Source organism: Caretta caretta, chromosome 3 (genome assembly GCF_965140235.1).
Source record: "Caretta caretta isolate rCarCar2 chromosome 3, rCarCar1.hap1, whole genome shotgun sequence".
Classification (NCBI taxonomy): domain Eukaryota; kingdom Metazoa; phylum Chordata; order Testudines; family Cheloniidae; genus Caretta; species Caretta caretta.
This window is the reverse complement of record NC_134208.1, coordinates 161,057,565-161,079,384: the sequence shown is the minus strand read 5'-3', so window position 1 is coordinate 161,079,384 and position 21,820 is coordinate 161,057,565. Positions and strand designations below refer to the sequence as shown.

The 21,820-nt window shown below is 42.9% G+C and overlaps 1 protein-coding gene across 6 annotated transcripts in view; it reads right to left on the bottom strand.

Moving 5' to 3' along the window:
• Positions 1-523: 523 nt before the first annotated feature.
• The window catches only part of SUSD4 (sushi domain containing 4), a 132,882-nt gene continuing 111,585 nt past the window's right edge, over positions 524-21,820 (bottom strand). For 5 of the 6 annotated variants that reach the window (XM_048843291.2, XM_048843294.2, XM_048843290.2 and 2 more), the window contains 4 exons: positions 16,098-16,289; positions 15,518-15,662; positions 13,548-13,930; positions 524-12,993 (listed from right to left, as the gene is read on the bottom strand). In XM_048843291.2, the coding sequence (XP_048699248.1) occupies positions 12,965-12,993; positions 13,548-13,930; positions 15,518-15,662; positions 16,098-16,289 (749 nt within the window). In that variant the 3' untranslated portion in view covers positions 524-12,964. Of the gene's footprint in view, positions 12,994-13,491; positions 13,931-15,517; positions 15,663-16,097; positions 16,290-21,820 lie in introns of those variants that run through there. The other variant, XM_048843292.2, reaches the window with a different exon arrangement.

The window sequence follows — 21,820 nt, the reverse complement described above, 5'->3', positions numbered from 1 at the left end:
CCTTGCATTGGCCACTGTCAGAAGACAGGATACTGGGCTAGATGGACCATTGGTCTGACTCAGTATGGCCGTTCTTTTGTTCTTATGTAACTAAATATTATTTTCAGAATATGTGGGACCTTAGCTTGTTTGGTTTGGGATTTAGAAGTCCCATGTTCCAGAATGATATAGGGAACAGAAGGCACGGTTGTATGGCAGCAACTTTAACACCAATGTAACAAAGATTGTTGTAAGTGATACGGATCTGCAGGGATGCAGATGAATCAAGTAATTTCTTTTAAAGAAACTAAACAAGCCGTTTAAAGTGTGCTCTATCATAAACCCAGCTTTTAAAATTATGTAGTTAAAAAAAATCCAAATTGACAGAACCTCTTTAACATCCTTCAAAACATACCTACCACCCTCCACACAGTTGCTCTTATTTCCACCCTCTCTCTCTGACACTACTAATGCCTTGACTCATTTTCCTCTAAGCTCTATGTCATTCTTGTTATTCTGTAAAAGAAAAAAAATTCACCAAATGTCAAAGTTCACAAATGTGTTTTATTAGTATTGCACTTGTGAATATTACACACAGCTCCCTTCTGACTGGTGGCCAAAGACACAGGCCCACCTTTGTAAGCGTACAGATCTATTGTACAGAGTATAAATATGTAACTATATTGCAGAAGTTGTATCTTTCCAGCAAAAGCACTTATAAACACTAGCAATTAATGTAGGGATACAGCTTGCATTAAGCTTTCAGATTTCAGTAGTTATGGGCTAGTATTGACTCTTCTTAACGAGAGACTTTCTTTCTGGGCTCTAATTTTGACCATGAGTCTGATCTGCTTTAAAGTTGGCTTCCTTAGCTACTTCTTGAATGTGTTGATATTAATTTTTAAATTTAAAATTAAACAACAAATGAAAAAGAATAGGAAGAAGATCAGGCTCAATCTCAATGTCTAATGTGCAGTTTAGTTTTTTTTAAATGAAGTAACAATTTCAGGGCCCTCCTTAGAGGTGCTGAGAAACCAATGGGAGTTGAAGGCGTTCAGCACCTTGTAGGACTGGCCTGAAGAATCCTTCATAGCATATTTGTTGATGAGGGTGCAGTGAACTTCTGATGCAAGATTTAAACAGGCAGCACAGGAAAAAGGATCTAGAAGGAATCATAGAATGGGGAGGGCAATTCAGCCATAGACTATAATGTAAATGAACAATTTCACTGGGGATTGTAACACTCCATTTATTAAACAAGTAGTGTCAGTGACACAGTATAGAGCAGCACATGGTCAGTGGAGAATGGCACTCAGCCCCTGTTTGGTTTCCTCCTAGTGGAGCCATAGACTGTAGCAGTTCTGTTTCCTATAAAAACTGGATTTAAAATTGCAGGTATTATCAGATCTACAGACTAAACAAATCTATTCCGTTCATGGTATTTCTTGTGGTATCAAGGTGCGTCCTAGTGGTGTGGATGCAGAACAGCACAGCTTTGCTCAGCAATTCTTTCCCCACCCCATAAAAGAGAGACTCGCCCATACCACAAACCACCAGTGAAATGTATTTGTAATAGAAACTGCCCAGCCCTTTGGAATGCTAACTCTGAAATTCTTGACTGTTGCACCATCCCAATGTTCTAAGAAAGACCTTTTGCCCCAAGCACCTTGTTGAGAGGCAGTAATTATATGGTTATAAAAAAATACATCAGTTGACATGGCATTCCCACTAAAATATCAGACAGCAGCAAGATCAAGATGGGCAAATGTGCTGCCAGAGAGATAACACAAGGACAAAGGTGAGAAGTGTAAATACTCTAGAGAGAACAGGTGCGGTTCTGAGACACAGAGTTACGAGTGGCATTCATCCAGCACTGGACTCTCAGAAGCCAGAGGCTGAGGGCAAGGAGCAGTAGAAAACTAACCTAGTCTTGTTTTGGCAAAAGTTGGATGTAAACGTAACAACATAGTAACTAGCAAATTCTCAGCTGCTTGTTGTAATAAAAGCACAATTATTCTTCTATTAAGAAACAAACCAAGCAGCAATAGGATATAGCTGGATGGACTGTTCTGCTGTGTCCAGTGGCCAAGCTTTTCAAGGCTGATTTGCAGATTTCTGAAGATCAACCCCTTTAAAAGGGTCTCACGTTGGGCACCCAAAAGCACTGGTCACTCTGAAAATCTTGGCCAATACTTCTTTGTGTGTATATGTTCACATGCATTGATGGGCCTGGGGACTGACAGCGTCAGACCAGATAAAGCATGGGCTGCCGTAACACAAGCAACCCTCACTGTGCTTCAACCATGATCTCCATGGCGCATTTCTTTGGGCAGTGGGTCATTCAGTCCCCATGACCTATCAGTCTTCTCTTCTGAGAATGTCAATGAGGTGCTGTGATGGGGAAACTCTGCCTCTAGAAACGACCTGATATCAACAAACTAATTTCACATCCCAGCATCTTGTCTGAGAAAGAGAAGTAACAGTGTGAAGAGGGGATAGAAAAAGCAAAGAGGAAAGACTAAGAAGAAGAAAAAAGCAGAGGGGAAGGAAAAAGCAAATCTAGAAAGATGGAGGAAATTCATCTGAGCACAAAGAAAGTCTCATCCATGGCAGACAAGAATCACTGCTGCAAGCAGAGCTAATTCATGCACCATGAAGTGCAGAGGCAAGAGGGAAGAACTGAATCCGCCCAAGGTACCTGAAGCATATTCTCATGGAATCTCTTTCTCTTTGTGCCTTTATTTCATTTTGAATCAGTCCCAAGGCCTTCCCATAGCACCCTGCTAGGGTGTTTCCACTGGTCTTCTTTGCTTTTAACCCATCTATTCTGCAGGCTTCTGCTTCAAATAAGTTATTGTATGGATCTCTTGTTCCTGTAGTTATCAAATAATCACAACATGGATCTTAGCCCAGCCCATTCTGCCTTGTCCATTAGGGGATTTCTTTCTGACTCGCAAAGGAAAGCTGCCACCATCAGATCACAAGGGTCCTAGTTTGAGTCTCAGCTGTGTTAATGTGCAGCACACACACACACACACACAGTCTAGCCAGCAGGTGGGGGCATTTTCTGTTATTGTTAAATATTGGCTCTTCCACTCATGGAAAAGGTGTATCTGGAAAGTCTGGGCCACATTTCTTCCATATAGGGAAAACCCTAACGAGCATGAAGGATACTACAGGAGTTCCTACTGAGGAGTTTTCTACCAATTATTCTGGGGCACAGATGGGAAAGCGGAAGGACTAGGCTGTTACTCTAGGTTAGCTCCCTCATGTTACCTGCAGAGGGAAGGAGCATATATAAAATGACCTGAAACAGGACAGGGCAAAGCAAGGCCCGTCTTTCTGCCATGGAAGCATAACTCCCCCAAAAGCAGCCTGCAAGGGGTGGGTATTATAGATGCACAGTGGGATTTGCTACTGGTTCAACCAGTATTAGTTTTGGAGCAGATGTGCCCTTGGAGATCCAGAGAAGCTGCTCTCTGGTTCCTCCCTGTCCGCTCCCCCAGAATCCAAAAGAGACCAAAAGACAGGAGCTCCATGTTTAGAAAGCCACAGGTGTGCTGCTCTCCCCTCAGTCCAGGTTTGGCTTTAATGTGGCATACTGGCTAACCTCTGCATAAGGAAGCAGAGAGGATTGGGCAGCCTTATGAAACTCCTTTTATGGAACCAGAACAATGCTGAGGGGAGGAATATTCTGCACAAACCTGACAATCTGACCACTTCAGTAATCTAACTGCTGTCTTCACTGTGGCTCTGCATTCTGAAACTGCTGTCTTCAGCTAAATGCGGAGGGTGAATAACCTCACACAGTGCACAGGGAGTTTCCAGTAAAGAGCCCTGCACCTATGGAACAGCCAAAACTGAAAGTGAAGAGCAGATTAACACAATCTCAGATTTGATTTAGGGTGAAAGTCTGGTCCCACTGAAGTCAATGGCAAAGCTCCCGTTGGCAGCAGTGGGGCTCGGGTTACACTCAGAGGCTCTTAGTGGAGTCCAGGTCTATGGAATACTTCCATTGCTGAACTGGAGTACAGCTCTGGCTGGAATCTGTATAAACACCAAAGGGATGGTGAACATGCCAGAAGACAATGCACAGGATACATTCCTATATAGACAACACAGAAAACAGGCTGAAATGATGGGACCTGGGTTAAGCCCAGTTATTTCTCCTAAATCCTTTGAGCCAGTGCATCTGACACACTTCTGGAAATGTCTGAGAGTTGGCCAGTCAAATTTGCCTGACACTGTTATTTTTGAGAATTTTTTTTCAGGGGCAGATATGACATCAGCAAAGATACAGATGCCCACTGGTTCAGAATGAGGCCTCAGAACACCTCTGTTTACATTTTTCTGACCAAACCTGTTGGATCTCCTGTTCATACTTCTATGTTAAAGGTTGGCGTCTTAGTTAACACATCAGTACCAATGTACGCTGCAATATGAGAGGAGTAACCCACCATCCTTACAGAGAGGTTTGTCTGCTATAAGCAACTACACTTCTGTCTCCAAATGGTTAGCAACTACCACTCAAGAGGACGATACTGGAGATGACAGTAACACGTTTCTGTTTTTTCAGTCTACATTTGGCAGCACTGTGTGTGCCATCTGCTCCAGCATTCCTCCTCTCGCTAGGTGGGTCTTTCACATATCGACACAGGAGAGAAACATATTTTTTTCAAAACAGGACATTATCAAACCATGGAAGCTGGCAGAGGGACTGCAGAGGAGCTAGTTTTAACTAGTTTTTGAAACTGGCTAGATTTCAATATTGATGTAATTTCTTTAAAGTGACTATAAAATTGAGTTTGCAAAATTCCCACACCTGTACCAAAACAATACTTACTTACAGTGCATCTCTGCCCCAAAGCCTCTGGGAACCTTAGTGGGAGTGGTCGGGTCATTACAAAACCTAAACTTAATTTCCCCAATACTAATTTCTCCCTACTGTTACTCACACCTTCTTGTCAACTGTCTGTAATGGGCCACTCTCTTACCACTTCAAAATTTATTTCTCCTCCCTTGATATCCTGCTGTTAATTGATTTATCTCGTTAGACTGACCTCACACTTGATAAAGCAACCCCCATCCTTTCATGTATTTATACCTGCTCCTGTATTTTCGTTCCCTGCATCTGATGAAGTGGGTTCTAACCCCATGAAAAGCTTATGCCCAAATAAATATGTTAGTCTTTAAGGTCCCACAAGGACTCCTCGTTATTTTTATTAATTTTTAGAATCCTTGTGGACCCCCACCTTCTGCACTCATAGTCCCAGAGTGGGGAATTAGCCTTGACATGGTTGCAGTCGTGGGATCATTTTGAACCAGAGGCACAGACCTCAGGATTTTAAAAGGACACATTTTTCCTTTTGGCAACCTGCAAAGCCAGGGAGTTTTTTTTCCTCTTTTCTTTGCTGCCTGAGGTGGAACAGGCATGCAAAGGGTTCAGCCTGCAAAGCCAGGGAGTCCAACAAGCAGTTTATTTTTTTTTCTAGCTTTGTGGCAATGAAATAGCTAGGCTAGAGTAGACAGCCCTGTGCATGAGGTTGCAGTCAGGCACTGAAACCCTACAGCAACCAGTCTTCCCAAAGTGGCACGCCACAGAGAAGACAGACCCAGATCAAGCCCAGACATCCAGCTCCATGAAAGAAATGCAGGGAGGGGATGGGGGACTGGAGTTTTCCCCAGAGGGAATGGTCAGCCCTCCCCAACTCGAGATTCAGGTGCCAAGATGGAGGGATGCCCTTAACCCAGACTGAGTTCTAACTATGGAAGACGGGAATTTCTTCCTACAGATGAAGCGCTTGGAGGTGGAAATGGAGGCGAAGTGCTTAGAAGCGGAGACAGAGCTGAAGCACTTAGAGCTGGAAAGGGCTAAGCTGGGTCAGCCAAGTAGCCTTAATAGTCCTCCTCCAGGTACCACTCCCCATTCCAAGAAATTCCCCAGATGCAAGGTAGGCGATGATACAGAGGCCTTAGAAAATTTCGAAAGGGCCTGCCTTGGGTACAACACCCCTACAGACCAGTATATGGTGGAGCTAAGGCCACAACTCAGTGGACCCTTAGCAGAGGTGGCAGCTGAAATGCCTAAAAAACACATGAACGAGTACAAACTTTTTAAACACAAGGCCAGAATTAGGATGGGGCTAACCCCCGAGCATGCCCGTCGGCGGTTCAGAGCCCTAAGGTGGAAACCAGATAGGGCATTTTCCCGATACGCCTATCACATTGTAAAAAATTGGGATGCCTGGATATCAGGAGCAAGTGTTAAGTCTCAGGAAGATCTCCTAATGCAAATGGAGCAGTTCTTAGAGGGTGTTCCTGAGGAAATAGAAAGGTACATCCTAGATGGGAAGCACAAAACTGTAATCGAGGTGAGGGAGATCGGAACCAAATGGGTGGAGGTGGCAGAGAAGAAGATAGCTAGTAGCAGTTGGTGGGGGTACCAGAAGGGGCAACCCAAGACGACACCCACCATCGGAATGAGCCCAAGGCCCCATCTCACAAGCAGAAGTCCTCCACACAGCCAGGGAGACCCCAGATGTCCTATGGTCCTACCACCCCACCCACCTCGCCCCAGCCCTCACTCAGCTGGGCAATGGTTTAAATGTAACGAGCTGGGGCATGTGAAGGCCTATTGCCCCAAGAGCACCAGCCGACTGCAACTCATCACCCCGGGGTCCCACCAAGAGCCTTCAGGCCTAGATGTCTCGCAAATACCCCCAGACCGAAGGGAAACTGAGTGTGGGCGGGAGGAAGATTACAGCGTGGAGAGAAACTGGAGCACACGTCAGCTAGCCACCAATCCCTGGTGGACCCCAAATTCATCAACCCAGAGGCCCAAGTGACAGTGCAACCCTTTAAGGCCAACTCTTAACTTGCCTACAGACAAGGGCTGGTCAGGAAAGCGGACCTTTGCAGTCTATGATGATTATCCCATTCCCATGCTGCTGGGAGAAAAAACTTAACCAACCATGTGAGGCTAACAAAAAGGGTACGGATGGTCACCCGCAGCCAGGCTAAACAGGCCTCCACACCTAACTCCATTCCTGAGCCTCCTAAAAGGACCTAGTCTGTGTCCCCTGATACTATAGGCCTGGGGACCCAGCCAGAGTTGGTAAAACCAGACCCCAGACCAGAGTCTATAGCAGAGGTTGTAGATCCAGTTTGTGGGACCCAGCCAGAGCCAGTCCAAGGATCAGAACTGGCGGAGCAGTCAGCACCAGAGTCCGTGCTTGCAACCCCACCAGAGTCAGGGGAACCAGCACCAGAGGGCACCACAGAGCCTGCACCTGCAGCAGCAGCTAAACTGGTGCAACAGGCTCAACTGAAGCCTCAAATACCACCTAGTGCACCAGCAGAGAATGGTTCACAGTCGACAGAGACACCCCCATCACCTGCATCGCTTCCAGTGGGACTAAGCCCAAGTCCACAACCCAGCAAGGAACTAGTGTCTCCAGCATCAAGGGAGCAGTTCCAGGCAGAGCAGGTGTACTGTAGGAAATCTCCTGTACGATGGCTGTATTGAGATATGGAAGTAGACATCTTGTAGGTTGAGAGCTGGAAATCAATCTCCTTGCTCTAGAGCTGGAATAATGGTGGTTAGCATCACTATCTTGAATGTCTGTGCCTTCCAGTATTTGTTTAATGCCCTTATAACTAGAATGGGCCTCCAACCTCCCTTCGCCTTGAGGATCAGGAAATAATGAGAGTAAAACCCCTTGCTCCTGAATTGCACTGAGACTGGTTCTGTGGCCCCTAGGCATAACAAATTATATATTTCCTGATGACGTAGGTTCTCGTGAGAAAGGGTTTCTCAGAACTGAAGGGGGATGGGGAAGGAGGGTTGGAATGGGGGCAGGACATGAATTGAATGGTGTAACTCTTTGAAATAATCTCCAGGACCCATCTGTCAGAGGTGATATTCTCCCAACTGCTGTGAAAAAGGGCCAGGCAATTTCTGAAGGGGCGTGACAGGTGTGTAGATGGCAGCTGATGTTGCAAGATATAATTGTTCAGGCCCCCAACCAGCCTGTCAAAAGTGCTTAAGGAGGCGGATTGAGAGGCAGTCACGGATTGGGGTGCGAAATGTTTCTGTTTTTGAGCCCTCATCCTCTTACGCTGCAGGTCCTAACAGTGCTGAGATGGTGGTTATTGAGGAGGTTGTGACCTGTGCTGTGGCTGAGAGGTGTATCTTCTCTTCTGTCTCACAGTACAGATTCCTAGGGAGTGTGATGTGGCCTGGGAATCCTTCAGGATGTGGAGAGAAGTATCTGTCTTCTCCATGAAGAATTTGGGCCCTTCAAACTGGAAGTCTTCTGCAGCTCTTTGGGCAACCCAGAAAGGTGTAGCCAAGAAGCCTGCCTCAGTACCACTGTCATGGAGAGCGGGCAGGCCACTGTATCGGCTACATCTAGTGCTGTCTCTAGCACCAGTCTGGCTAATAAATGACCCTCTCTAAGAATGGTCTGGAACTGCTCATTTTGTGTCTCCAGTAAATGTTCCAGAAACACATTTAGTTTCCCATAATTAATAAAATTGTATTTGGCCATGAGAGTTTGGTAATTCGTGACTCTAAATGGTAATGTTGCCGACAAATATGCCGTCCTGCCAAGCCCGATCATATGGGGTCGACTTGGCATGATGTTGCTTGCTTCGTGCATTAACCATGTCCACGATGATGGAGTTTTGTCACACCTGGTACCAAAGATTTTTTCTGTGCTGCTCTTTTAGAGATGGTACGGTAATTGTCTGTCTCCAGGTGGTGCAGCCCATGTGGCAGAGAGCAGAGCTCACAGCAGAGGCTCCCTTCTGAGTACCATACTTCAGAGCTGCTGGTGCCGTTGGTACCGAGGTGGCTGCACCGGGGAACCCCTCTGGCTGGCCTGGCCAACGACTGGGAGCCCATGTTTTTCCAGTGCCCGCGCTGAGAAGGAAGTAAGAGGGAGGTTCTTGGTGCAGTGCTAGATAGCCTGGGGTAGGAGGGGGTGGGGGTGGGGGGGGGTTGGAGGGGGAAACACATGTGCGGGCTCAACGGACAGTGCTACCAAAAATCTCCGACTAAAGTCGCAGGGGCGCAGACACCTACAGCGGAGCACCCATAGGGACACTCAAAGAAGAAATGATTGTCTCTCACCCTCTCTACAACATATATTTTTTCCTGCTTATTTTTCGTCTTAGAAATTTCAGGAATGCCAATTCTGCTCTTTCTTGGTTTTCCTGGAGATCTCAGAAACGTAGGTTGTGAGCTCTTAACCCTTAAATGAAGGAGCTTGCGTGGGGAATCTTTAACCACAATAAGAATACCTTACCCTCCCAATCTGCTTTCACTTGCCAGGTAAGCATAGTATCATCTTACCAGTTCTCCAGTGACCTAACGTGTCTTCAAGAAAAAACATAAGACCTGGATTTCTAGGGGGGAATTTTCAAACATGCTCAACGCTGCTGCATATAACTCTCTTTACAATTCCACTCCAATGTAAACAATCAGAACAAAATGTTAAGCAAGCAAGCAAGCAAGCAACAAAACATCTTGTATATCATAAAGAATTAAACGGGGGACAAACTCAATTTTTTTTCTCTTTTGGGCCACATTTAATACAGAACAGCACCACTACCAAAAGACTAACTAGCAGCTTTCACTTATACATGTTTTCTATTGCATTTTCAGGTTTACAAAGAAAAATGGTCCAATAAACCATAACTCTCTATTGATACTTTGAAAGTGTTTTGAGCTAAATTCTTTACTTGAAAAATAAATTTTCAAGTTTGGAACCAGCTGCCCTTTCTGACCACCTCAGCAGGCTGACTGCAATACAACAGACAGAGCAATGGCAGTCTGCGGACAGGCAGACATACATTAACCAGGCAGCTACCACAGTAGGAGTTAATATACAGGAAGTAAGTAATTTCAAAAGGATTGAGATTTTGCAAACTGTTAACACAGGGCACTGTGGATAGCAGCAAGAACAGATTTCACTATATTTTATAGGATAATTGTAATATGGTTAATATTTTGCAAATCTGTGCAACAATACTATAAAACAAAATCATTTAATTAACCTGTGTTTCTGAGGGTCTTCCTTGCTTGATATCACATCACCCACACAGTATATATGCTGGGATGGCAAACTGAACCAGGAATTGGCAATAAAAGCACAGCTGGATATGGTGGGAATGTCCTCATGGCCTGCGCATGGGGGAAATCTCATAGATATTGATACAACTGAGAGAACTCCATCAAAGCAATTTGCAGCTCTCATTTAAGCAACAATGAAAGATGATACTGTATGCATCTTACCTTTCAACATCATACTTTAGAGATTCTGATCTCAGACTGGGGCAACCGAGATCATAACAATCATTGTCTCAATCTTACACTCTGCTGCCTCTCCCTGTTTGTTGTATTCACCTATTGTCTCATTATATACTTAGACTGTAAGCTCTTCAGGGCAGGGACCATCTCCTCCTTCTATGTTTGTACAGTGCCTGGCACAATAGGGCTCTGATTGATGTCTGGGGCCGCTAGCTGCTCTCACAACACAAATAAATAAATAAATAAATGAACAAAAACCAACAGTATAATATGGGTTGACTAATGATAACAGAAATACTCCTGATTTGTTCTATTGCAGTTGAAACTAGACTCTATTGCTATATTGCTTTCTTTCTTTCAACTAGCCCACACAGATAACAATCTGTCTCAGTCAAGACAACAGTGAGTTACTGTTTAAACCAGGGGTCTCCAAACTTTATGAGACGAGGGCCATATTAGATTTTTGAAGGGGCTTCGTGGGCCGAAGCAACTGTGAAAGAAATTAAATATATGCAAAATTGTTAAAAAAACAACACTACTCTACTGTGTCAGTGTTGTATTAAATTCTAAATCAGGTATAAAAGTTAATCAATGCAGGTACTGTAAGTTGGCTCCCCTTTTTGGGTCTGCTGTGCCCCCTGCCTGCTCCCTTCTCCCTGTGCCTGCTAGGCATGCCTGCTCTGCTGAAGAAAATGACAAAGGATTGAAAGTTTGGCTGTACTTTGGTAAGAGAAGCTCCAGGTTCCCACTGTTGGTTGGGACTGTTTGGTTCTATTAGTGCTGTAGTTAAAATTTAACCATTATGAAATTATCCATCTTTTTTACTCCATTTATTGGAGATATAATGAAGCATCTGGCTTGTACTTTTACTCTAAGGCAGGGGTCTGTGCCTGCTCAGCTGCAGGAACGACTCCCCCCTAAGTGGTCTCCCCTTCTGGGGGGACACTGGCTCCCAGCGGCACTCACCCCTCCCCACAGCTCAGACGTGAGCTGCTGCTGACGGCAGCCCTCCCCCTGCCTGCTCGGCGTGCCTACTCAGCTGTTCGCCACCTCTCCCCGTTGGTTGGAGGGCCGGACAAATGGAAGCCCCGGGCTGGATCCGGCCCATGGGCCGTAGTTTGGAGACCCCTGCTTTAAACCACTGTAAACTTAACATAATGTTCTTATTTCAAGCGTGCAATGCTAGAAATGAGATGGAAAATTTGCTTGGCAAATGAATAGCCAAGTTGAAGCAGGGAGGAATATTCCTTACAAATAATGTATCACATAACCCTCCCAGGAACATACCGTAGATACAGGATTTGTTTGCAGTGGTTAGATTGTGCCCCAGCTCCACATGAGGAGGAGGAGGAGAGAAATGGAGCCACAAGTGGATCATGAGGCATGGTATTCCGTTCTTGCAAAGGAGGAAATCAAATTTCAACAGCACTCTGAGCACTGTGCATTTTCTTTAAAACAATATCACTCTGTCTATTTGTATCCGTGATGAGTGCACTTCAAGCTGACTGCGTTGTCCTTCCTTCCTTTCAAATGTTCCTGCGTGGAAGCTAACATGGTAGCAGAGCACTTGGTTAGTAATAACAAGCTCTATGAAGGTCAACTGGATACAAGCTGGTAAATAAAAAAAAGGACTGAAATACAGGTAATGCCCCTTTAAAAGAAAAAAAAAAGTACTATGGTATTCTACAGTAATGACCCAGAGTACTACCCCATACAGTAGGGACACTGTAGTGCTTTGGGATTTGGCCGTAGAATAACCTATGTATATATGTATGGGATGGTGTAAGAAATGGGGAAACAAGACAGTAGTTCAACACCTCCTTCATCATGACCTTGTTATTTTAACACTTTCTAAATCCATTCATAAAATCACAGGGTTTATCAAATCTAATGTATAAGTGCTGCATAAATACAAATATTGATACTTTACCTTGTACATTATATATTATATAAATCCTACTTTACTTTAAAAAAATCTCCAGATCATGTCTTTCCCTTTCTTTTTCATTTTCTTTAAAAGAGTGTGTGTGTATATATATTTATATTTGTTATCATAATGTCAAACTTTATATGAGTCCCATCTCTTCTGTTATGTTTTCTGCAGACAAGGTCTGAAATGATGTTAGGAAGAAAAAACAATGGCTTCCTCTTAAAAGCCTGGTTAATACAGGGTATTCAAAAGGAGACTGTTTTCTTTTTTCAGATTTCAACACTGATTTTTTAAAAAATTATAATAATCCTTCACAAACCAGGGTCCACAGATAGTATAGAGCAGCCTTTGTAAGCAAATCTACACAATCTGACATGCTTTTATGAGGCAGTAAGTACTTGTATCAAAATTCAACAGTGTTTCTACAGAATCATCCAACTTCGTGCAATGCAGAGATACGTTAATTTCAGTTCCAAGAATTCATAGTTCTTTTTCTGCAAATGGTCTCATCAAATCCCCAGGATTCATTTCACAAACCTGCTGTTCAATTGCTGATGCTGTTAACCACACAGTTGATTGAGATGTGCACACAATCTGGTGACATCATCACACGGAAGATCAAAAAATAGGAAAAATACCCTCCCTCCAATCTTTAAATAGTCTTTTTCTCTATCTGTATGTATATATATGTGCATGATTCATTTTGCCCAGTCTGATCATATAATGAACAAAATTTGTGCTGGTTAAGGGTCTTCTTCCATCAATGGAATTTCTAGGGGGAAAAAAAAAGAATTATTGGCTTTAGCTTGTAGACTGCATAGGTCAATTTATTTGCCTGCAGAGTGCCATCTCACACCTACCAGTTGATGATATCTGTCATACAAATAATGCATGATGAAAGGCTGTACTTGAGCAAAATATACAATATTATCCCCAGTCTAATCCCTCCTCAAGACCCGCTTCTATTGTGATGCCTGGAATTAGCCAACTAAACCTCCATTCACTCCAAAACAAACAAGGAAAAACTCTCCAAGGAGTGGCTTTGTTGCCACTGTGTGATTTGGGGGTGAAGATTCCTCCCTGTTCCATTCCTGGAGAGCCAACCCCCCTTGCCACAACCCTGGCTAGGGCTTAGCCTGGTGGGGTAGGGGAAGATGAGATCCTAAAAGTACTGAAGAATTTGTTTTGAAGAAAGCATAACGAATAACACGTATACTGAAAAAAATTCCTGCTTATTTCCTGCTCTGAAGCACAAGCACATGGATTGTATTTATTGACCATTACCTTTGACACACATCCCATGTAACATATCCAAGCAAAACTTACCATCTGCAATATCGATACTTGGGCTTGTGGATGCAGCCTCCCCAGTGGTGCTATTGATCACCTCAGTTCTATCTGAAATAGGATGCACGCACATTTGGCACACAGAAGATGAATATAAACTTTGGAGAAGTTCGGAGGAGCCTGATATGCTATCACAGCTCTCAAATTCAGCAGGTAATGTGTCTGTCTCTCCTGGGCCAGGATAAGCTGGAGGGTTCTGATCTTCTGCCTGGAAAGCATGCCCCTGGGCTGCAGAAGATGAGTATCCCGGTGCCAAGGCATTCAAACCACTGCTCACAGCTTCATCATAGGAAGGGAGCATGACAGGAACACCATCCACTACCACAAAGTCGGGGTCGCTGGTGGAACTCTCCTGGGCACCTCTACATCAAACAAAGACAGATCATCATGGAGTCTTTGAACATTTCAATAGCATCTTGAAGCAACCGTTTCAAGACGTAATATTTTCTAATCGCATGAAATGGAGCTATACAAGGTCGTTAACATTCACGGGAATATCCGCTTCACAGATCTGCAGAAATCCGCTCAGACTGATAGGTGTGTGCAATTTGTTATGATGAGATAAACAAAGCCAGAACCGAGACATTGTTTAGAGAAGGAAAGGAAAACAGGTCTGAGGCAGCGATAAGGAGCATTCTCTGTTGTCCCATGCAGAGTAAATACCAGGGATATAGAATCCTATAGAATTGGGGTGAATCAATAAGTGTGTGAATCCCTAAAGAGATCAGCACTGGACCTAAAGGGGTAGGGTACTTGCAGCACATGCAAAACTATACTGAGCTGATAATTGCTGGATGACGCAAGCTTTGGGGTTGAGATTTTGAGCTCGCTTTGCCCTCAGTTTGGAATGATGCACATTCCCCAAAACCCCCCGGCACTACTAAGAGGATATTTTCAAGCAAACCATTTTTTTCAGGCTATACAATTTTGGATCTGTTAATCTCAAAAATGTGAATTAGATTACAATGGAGTCCTACCAGGATCCCATGTGTTTTTAGGATATGGGAACATCTGAAAGAGGAAGACAGAAGCCTATTTCAGCAAGTCAGAGGAATACAGGCCAGGACACCTGCCACTGGAGCAGCCTCTTAAATCTAGAGGCTCTCTCACTTGCGTATGTATAATTCAGGTGAACTAGTCCATCACCTATACTGGAACAGGGACAGACTAGTTGACCTAATATATATTTCCCATCTCTCATTCCTATAGATGATGTAAAAAAGAAACACACAGAGAAAGACAGACAGATAAACATGTTGTCTAGCAGTCTAAGCACAGGCCTGGGCCCAGAAACCCTGAACTAAGGTATAACACTAACTCACTTACGTAGACCTGTCTAGTCACTTAACCCACTAACCTTTGTTTTCCCATTTGTAAAGGAAGGGTAATATTTACCTCCCTGTCTTTCAAGGAATAGCATGAGCATTAATAACAGGTAAGTGACGTCTGCACAGTGGTGAGTGAGAGAGAGAGAGAGTTAGTTAATGAACATCCTGGAGGGGTTTCAATGGAGACCTCTATGAAGTTTTAAAAAAATATTTCCATTGAGAAAAAACAGTGTTTTTGAAGTTTACGCTACTAAGCCCAATATATTTAAAAGAACCTACTCCCCAACTCCCAAAATGGACATATTAAAATATGTGGCTTCTACCTGTAAGTATATCCGATCAAAGACAATACTCTCAGTATCAGTTTAGCGATTATTATAATCGCACCCAAAGTGAATCTGACAAACTTTGCCTCTCCTCTTTGCCCTAGAAAAGGCCAGAACAGTACTATGGAATTCCAGGGGTCCCAACTCCATGGGTTGTCTAGCTATCCCCCCTCCCCCCACATTCCCTCTGTTATTTATTGTTCAACGCAAGAAAAGAAGATATTTGCAATGTCATTTTATTTCCTCTCCATTCAGTGAAATAACTAAATTAAAGCCCTCCATCTACAGTACCAACCTTGGAAGGAAATGAGTCTTAAATTTGGTCTGGAACATCCTGGCTAGAATAACCAACAGAAGTACCAGTAGAACGCTGGTAGCAGTAAATGCCACTATTTTCCATGTAGTCAGGAGGGTTTCCTGTGTATTTGGCCAGGTTTGCTCTGTAGCAAAAGGGCAATAAAATAGTTGCATTAGATTATTATTGTTGTTTCATATTTATATTGCAGTAATGCTCAGAGACCCCAATCAGGATCAGGGCTGTAGGTTTTGTATAAATACAGAGACAAAATCCCTACTTTCAGGGTCTTCCATGCTATTTTTATTAATGTGTTTATAATCTGGATTTATTTACAAACAAAATAAAGAAGATCTAGCAGACATTTAATATGCACCTTTTCGCATTTGTGGAGCTAGCCGCTGAAAATTCAAGATCATAAAAGCTGAAAATAACTACATCTTACTAATGTTTCAAAATGAACCTGTAAAATTTAAAACATGACACAAATGTAGTTTGACAGGCAATGTTAGCCTGTGATTATACTGTTAAAATAAAGGGTAAACTCCCTCAGAAGTTGTGATCTTAGTGCTATTTTTACCTGTTTTGGCACAGTATACTTGAGCTGAGGGAAACCATTCTCCTTTTTGGCAGGTGATGTATTTGTAGTCATTGGTAAGAGTATAACCAGGATCACAATAGAATTCAATGACAGTTCCATGGTTATAACGCTCACAAGGCCGCGGATGGCAAATATAATCTCCATGAATCACCATTGGAGGTAGTGGACAAACTTGGGCAAAAAGAAAAAAAGAGAGTCAACAACAGCAGCAACCATTTCATACAGAGTATCTTCAGCTTATGGATTTGATACAACACTGTACACAGGACCAAATACTGTCCCCCTATATAACTGAACCCCAAACCATATTAAAGCTACTAGAAGCCTGAATTCTGACCATGAATGACCATTGTCACAAGTCTCTGGTGCAGTGTGGGGGAAGGAATGTGATGTCCATAGCTAGGTCAGAAAATGTGTAGAAATGTGCAGGCCATACCTCAAGACCTCCTCCCCAGAACTCAGTGGCATTTATCATGATGATGTGGCCTAAGATGTGGTCTTTCTGGGGGGGGGGGGGGGGGAAGGGGGTGATAAAAGTGAAAGGAGGCAAATCTTAATTACAGCAGAAACCTACCACTCTGTAATCCCCCTCTACCCTGAGGTTTTGTGCCAAACACCTTTACTAGGCAGCTGGAATTCAGTCCTAAGGTCCTGTTAATACATACAGCATTAACACTATGAAATAGTTAAAAACAATAATTCCATTCTTAAACAGTTTATGCTACGAAACCAGTTGTTGTAAAGTATACTGTAATAGATACAATACAGGTAATATTGCTAAAGCAATTAAAGCCCCTAAAATATATTATTTTAAAGCCGGTGTCAGAGTCTGATGACTTTACTCGAGTCAAGTAGCACCTCACTTTGTGAGCAGCCCCTTTGATTTCAATCGGCCTGCTCAGGAAGTAAGGAATTAAATGCAACAGTGACAGAATCTGGCCCTGTATTAATAAAGCAGACTACAAAGGGCTATGCAAATAAGAAAGAATTGCAACATAAACATGCTTTAAAACAGACACTGAAAGAAAAAAATCACTTTGTTGGGTGGACGAATTAAATGAAGGAACATTTTTAGAAAATAGCAGTAGCTAAAGTGTTTGAATGCATTGCTTTTTTGTATAGCAGAGGAAGCCTCTTTACCAAAAATGAGAAATAAGATTAGTTGACCACTGGTTTGGTTACTGTTTCTCAAAGTTGCTGTCGTGATTAATAAAATGACTACAATATTGAACTGAGCATTCTGAGAGCCTAAAGCGTCTGAATTAGCTAAAAGGGTCAGTTTATTTCCCTTCAGAGGAAATAACCAACAGGATCAGTGCCCCATGAACAGGCTGTTGTGTTAATTTCATGCATTTGCGATGCAGTAAAGACTCACTGCATAGATTTAAATAATGAAAATGCCATTTCTCTAAAACAGAATCTCCACTGAAATCACAATTCAGTTGCTTCTCTCTGTGAATCTTGTTACATGAATAATGGATTTAAACGCTTAAACAAAAAAAGAAAGAAAGCCCACAAAGAGACATTAAACGAAACTTCAAGAGCGGCTGATTACAATGCGCAGCACTGTCTACTCCCCATACCCTGAAGACAAGCTTTGTTTGCATTTTCGCTAGCAAGGCTTAATAATAATGTGAAACCCAGAACAAGTGATTCACACCAAAGGCAATACTTTGCATACTTTCCAAAGTGGACTAAACCTAGGGGAAGCAGGAATGTTTATTAGGAACTTCAGAAAAGGTCTGAAGAGCTCTCTCTTCTTCTGCCTAAAACAATTCTTCTAAGTGTGGCTCAAAGGAGGGACACCAAGATGGCAAGGGAAGATGCCTATTATCTCTGTCATGGACAATCTCACTACACCAGTCTATGAAAGCAACAATCCCAGTCCACTACCATGAGACCTGGTATGTTTTATTACATACATTTATTGCCATCTTCCGATAGTCCCCTGCTATCTAAACTTCTTTACAGCTGGTTTCAAAGCAAGCTTTTGCAAGCTGTAACAGGCTGCCAGAGATATGTCAATATAAAGCACTGCTCCAGCAATGTGCAAAATAAAAAGCTTCTCATCACAGGGATCAACTGCTTTGAGAAGAAAATTTCTAATCTAAAGTAATGACCCCTGCTGCCTCTCCTGGTGCTCAGAATCCCCAGTCCATGACATTAGGGGCTGCATCAATCTTCTGAATGCAGGAGGCACAACACTGGCCTTCTAGCGTTCTGTGTTGGCCCAGTAACCAAGCATTTTTCAACAGCAAGATTAAAAAGAGTACATTGCTGGCTCAACTCAGCTATGATACTGTCACGGCCTGCTTATATTGGAGACATGTTTTATTAAATCCTGAAAACAGGAGCATTAATCTTAGTGTGTTCTATTTTCCTAATGATAAAATTGAAGCTGGTATCACATCCATTGTAAACATCCTCCACGTTTCAAGGGAAACTCATATTGCTGCTGCCCGAGAGCTTTTGTAAACAATCCTCTTTTTATCTTTGTGGAAAATGTGTCTTGGGTAATAAATGAAACGAAACGAACCTGTTTTAAACACTCTTGCCTGCCAATGGCTCTTTTCATTAAAATACTTATTATGGGCAACAGATGGGGAAAGAGTGGAGCAGAAAATGAGCAAGTTAAACTTAATTTAGGCGGTACTCTATTCTTATTTCAGTTACCCAAGAGAATAAGGGCTTTTTCCTCACTTCAGGCATGTCTCACTAATGAATTTTATGCTAATCCAGTCTAAAGAATCTTCAATGCACTTCAAAATTTGCATAGAACACAGGCCTATGGTTATATTTAAGTCTGTAAAAAAGATATTGATACTTGTAATCCAGGGGTAATTAATTAATTACTTTTGTCAAGGTCCAAATTTCTTGGTCAAGGTATAGTCAAGGTCCAGACTCCAGAGAAAAGAATATAAAAACAACAACAATGATAATAAGTAAATAGAAAGATTTTGTGGTCCGTTCAAAAGCATCCGGTGGTCTGGATTTGCCCACGGTCCACCTATTGACTACCCCTGGTGTAATCAATAACCTTCAGATTTATAAGAAGAAAAGGAGGACTTGTGGCACTTTAGAGACTAACCAATTTATTTGGGCATAAGCTTTCGTGAGCTACAGCTCACTTCATCGGATGCATTCAGTGGAAAATTTAAATTTAAATCTCCCCATTATATTTTCCACTGAATGCACCTGACGAAGTGAGCTGTAGCTCACGAAAGCTCATGCTCAAATAAATTGGTTAGTCTCTAAGGTGCCACAAGTAACTCCTTTTCTTTTCGCGGATACAGACTAACATGGCTGCTACTCTGAAACCCTTCAGATTTATAAAGTCTTTATCAAATCAAAGCAAGCAAACTACTTTACAAGCAACCCCTTTCAATCAATTAGTTATGGAGTACGGAGCAGCCTGTCATACTCCCAGTTCTCTCCACAAGCCACCTTGTATAAAAAATAACTAAAAGCTTCATCCAAGTCAATGGAAAGATTCCCAGGAACTACAAATGTGCATTAGAGCAGGCCCTAAAACAGCACGATTTTTAAGGATCTGACCATGGAAGCTGCTGAACACACTTGCCTCCCAATGAAGAGAGATCTGAATGCAGCAGGAGGCACCAGATACCTCACAGGATTGGGCCCTAAATTTCTGACACCTTAATTATAATTAACACACTATGAAACTCTGCAGCTATTCAAATTCTGTTTCTTGTAGGCTCTCATGTGTGTTAGAAACTAGTACAGTATATCACACTGGTGTTCTACAGATTAAACAGACACTAACAGATCAAATATGGTCCCAAATTTAGGTTACCAAACTGAAGACAAATAGCAATGTTTCCATGAAACTAAAACGAAAAATTCCATTGCACATTAAAAAAAAACGAAAACAAAAACCCGTTACCGCTATGTTTGTAATCCACAGACTGAAGCCTTGGGACTAGTGTAGGAGAGATCCAACAAAATGAAATTGGCCATAAACTGATTACAACAAACAAAAGTGAAGCTGACAAGCCTTTTTCATGGTCCAAGCTCAGAGAAATGTGAAAAGTAAATAAAGAACATAGAGAGACAAGCAATTCCACTTCAAAACTTCTTTCAGCTTTACTAATCTATGACATTATTTGTTACATATGTGAAGAATCTTTTTACATTATGACTTTTAAAATGTGACAGAACCCTTTTAATATCTGTAGATTCATTATTTTCAGCACTTCATAATGCTTTTTCAGACTTTATTTCAGTAATTACCCCCTATAACCTGGAGAATCTAAAATCACCTTCTTTTCTCAAAATGAGAGTTAAAAAGAGACAGTTTGAGTCCTTAACTCTTAACTTTAAAGCTTTTCAGTGGCATGTGTGTGATTCATGTCTTATCTTCTGCTGATTTTGAAATGTGTGACACTGGGTAGCCAAGACCAAATGAGTCGTGTTCCCCTATATTTTTCTGTTTCCTGAGAATGCAGGTGTTATGGGCAATGGCCACAGATTGTAGCAGGCTCATTATTAGGCTGGGTGTTTTGCAGCTGTGCACTCCAGATGAAAAGCAAAATGGTTAACCAGAAATAAACCACCCTTTCCTCCTGACAATAGAAACAAAAACTACGTCTGTCTAGCAAAACAAATCCCTCCTGGGATACTCAAGACTACAGTTGGTCAATGAAATTAAGGAAGCTCAGTGTGGTGTGATGGGCTTCTGCAAGTTTTCTTAATGACAGCAGGAGCTAAGGGCTCTAGTCTGAGATATGCTGAGTGCCCCCAACTCCCATTGATTTCAATGAGGGTGTTCAGCAACTCATAGGAAGTACTTAAAGACCAGAGGCACGGACTTTCTGGTTTCCCTGGGGGGTGCTCAACCCCCGCTCCAGGCTCTGTCCCCACTCCACTCCTTCCCCCAAGACCCCACCCCTGCCCTGCCTCTTCCCACCCCTACTCCATCCCCACCCTACCCCTCCCCTGAGTGCGCCCCACCCTCACTCAAGCCTCTTCCTGCCCCCGCTCCTTCCCCTCCAGTGCCTCCTGCACGCCGCTGAGCATCATTGGTGGATGGGAGGCACTGGGGTGGGGGTGGGGGAGGAGCTGATCCGTGCGGCCCATTGGTGGGCAGAAGGTGCTGGGGGGAGAAGGAGGAGCTGATTGGCTAAGCAACCACTATTTTTTTCCCCTTGGTGCTCCAGCCCCAGAACACCCATGGGAGTTGGCATCTATGCTTGAGACTCATACACTGGCTCTGGGCAGAGCACCCCTTTAAGAAAGAGGGCAGAATATATCCCACTTTAAAGTGTACACAAAAACCATGCCTGCTCTCAACTGCGGAGTTTTCCTCAGGTGCCAGGTTCCCAAGCTTTGCTTATCAATGACAATCTTTCGTAGCTCAGTTCTGCAACCAAGCAATGCCAAAAATCTTCTATCGTTTTGTTTTTTTCAGGAACCTAGTCCCTTGAATGCAGATGAAGGTACACCAAAATAATGAGTCACAATTTAATTGGTCCATACACGCTAATTAGTTTGCCCTTGTGTTTGAATGCCACTCTGTGTGTGGTGTCGCGGGAGGCTGTTGAACAATCGCTTCAACTGAGCAAAGGTCCTCAATTCTCAGCAAGGCTAATGGTTCCTATATGAGTGATACAAGCATCAGAAGTCAGTCAAGACAGGCCAGAATTGTGTCCCTCTCCTTGTTCGTCTGACTCAGTTATTTTGGT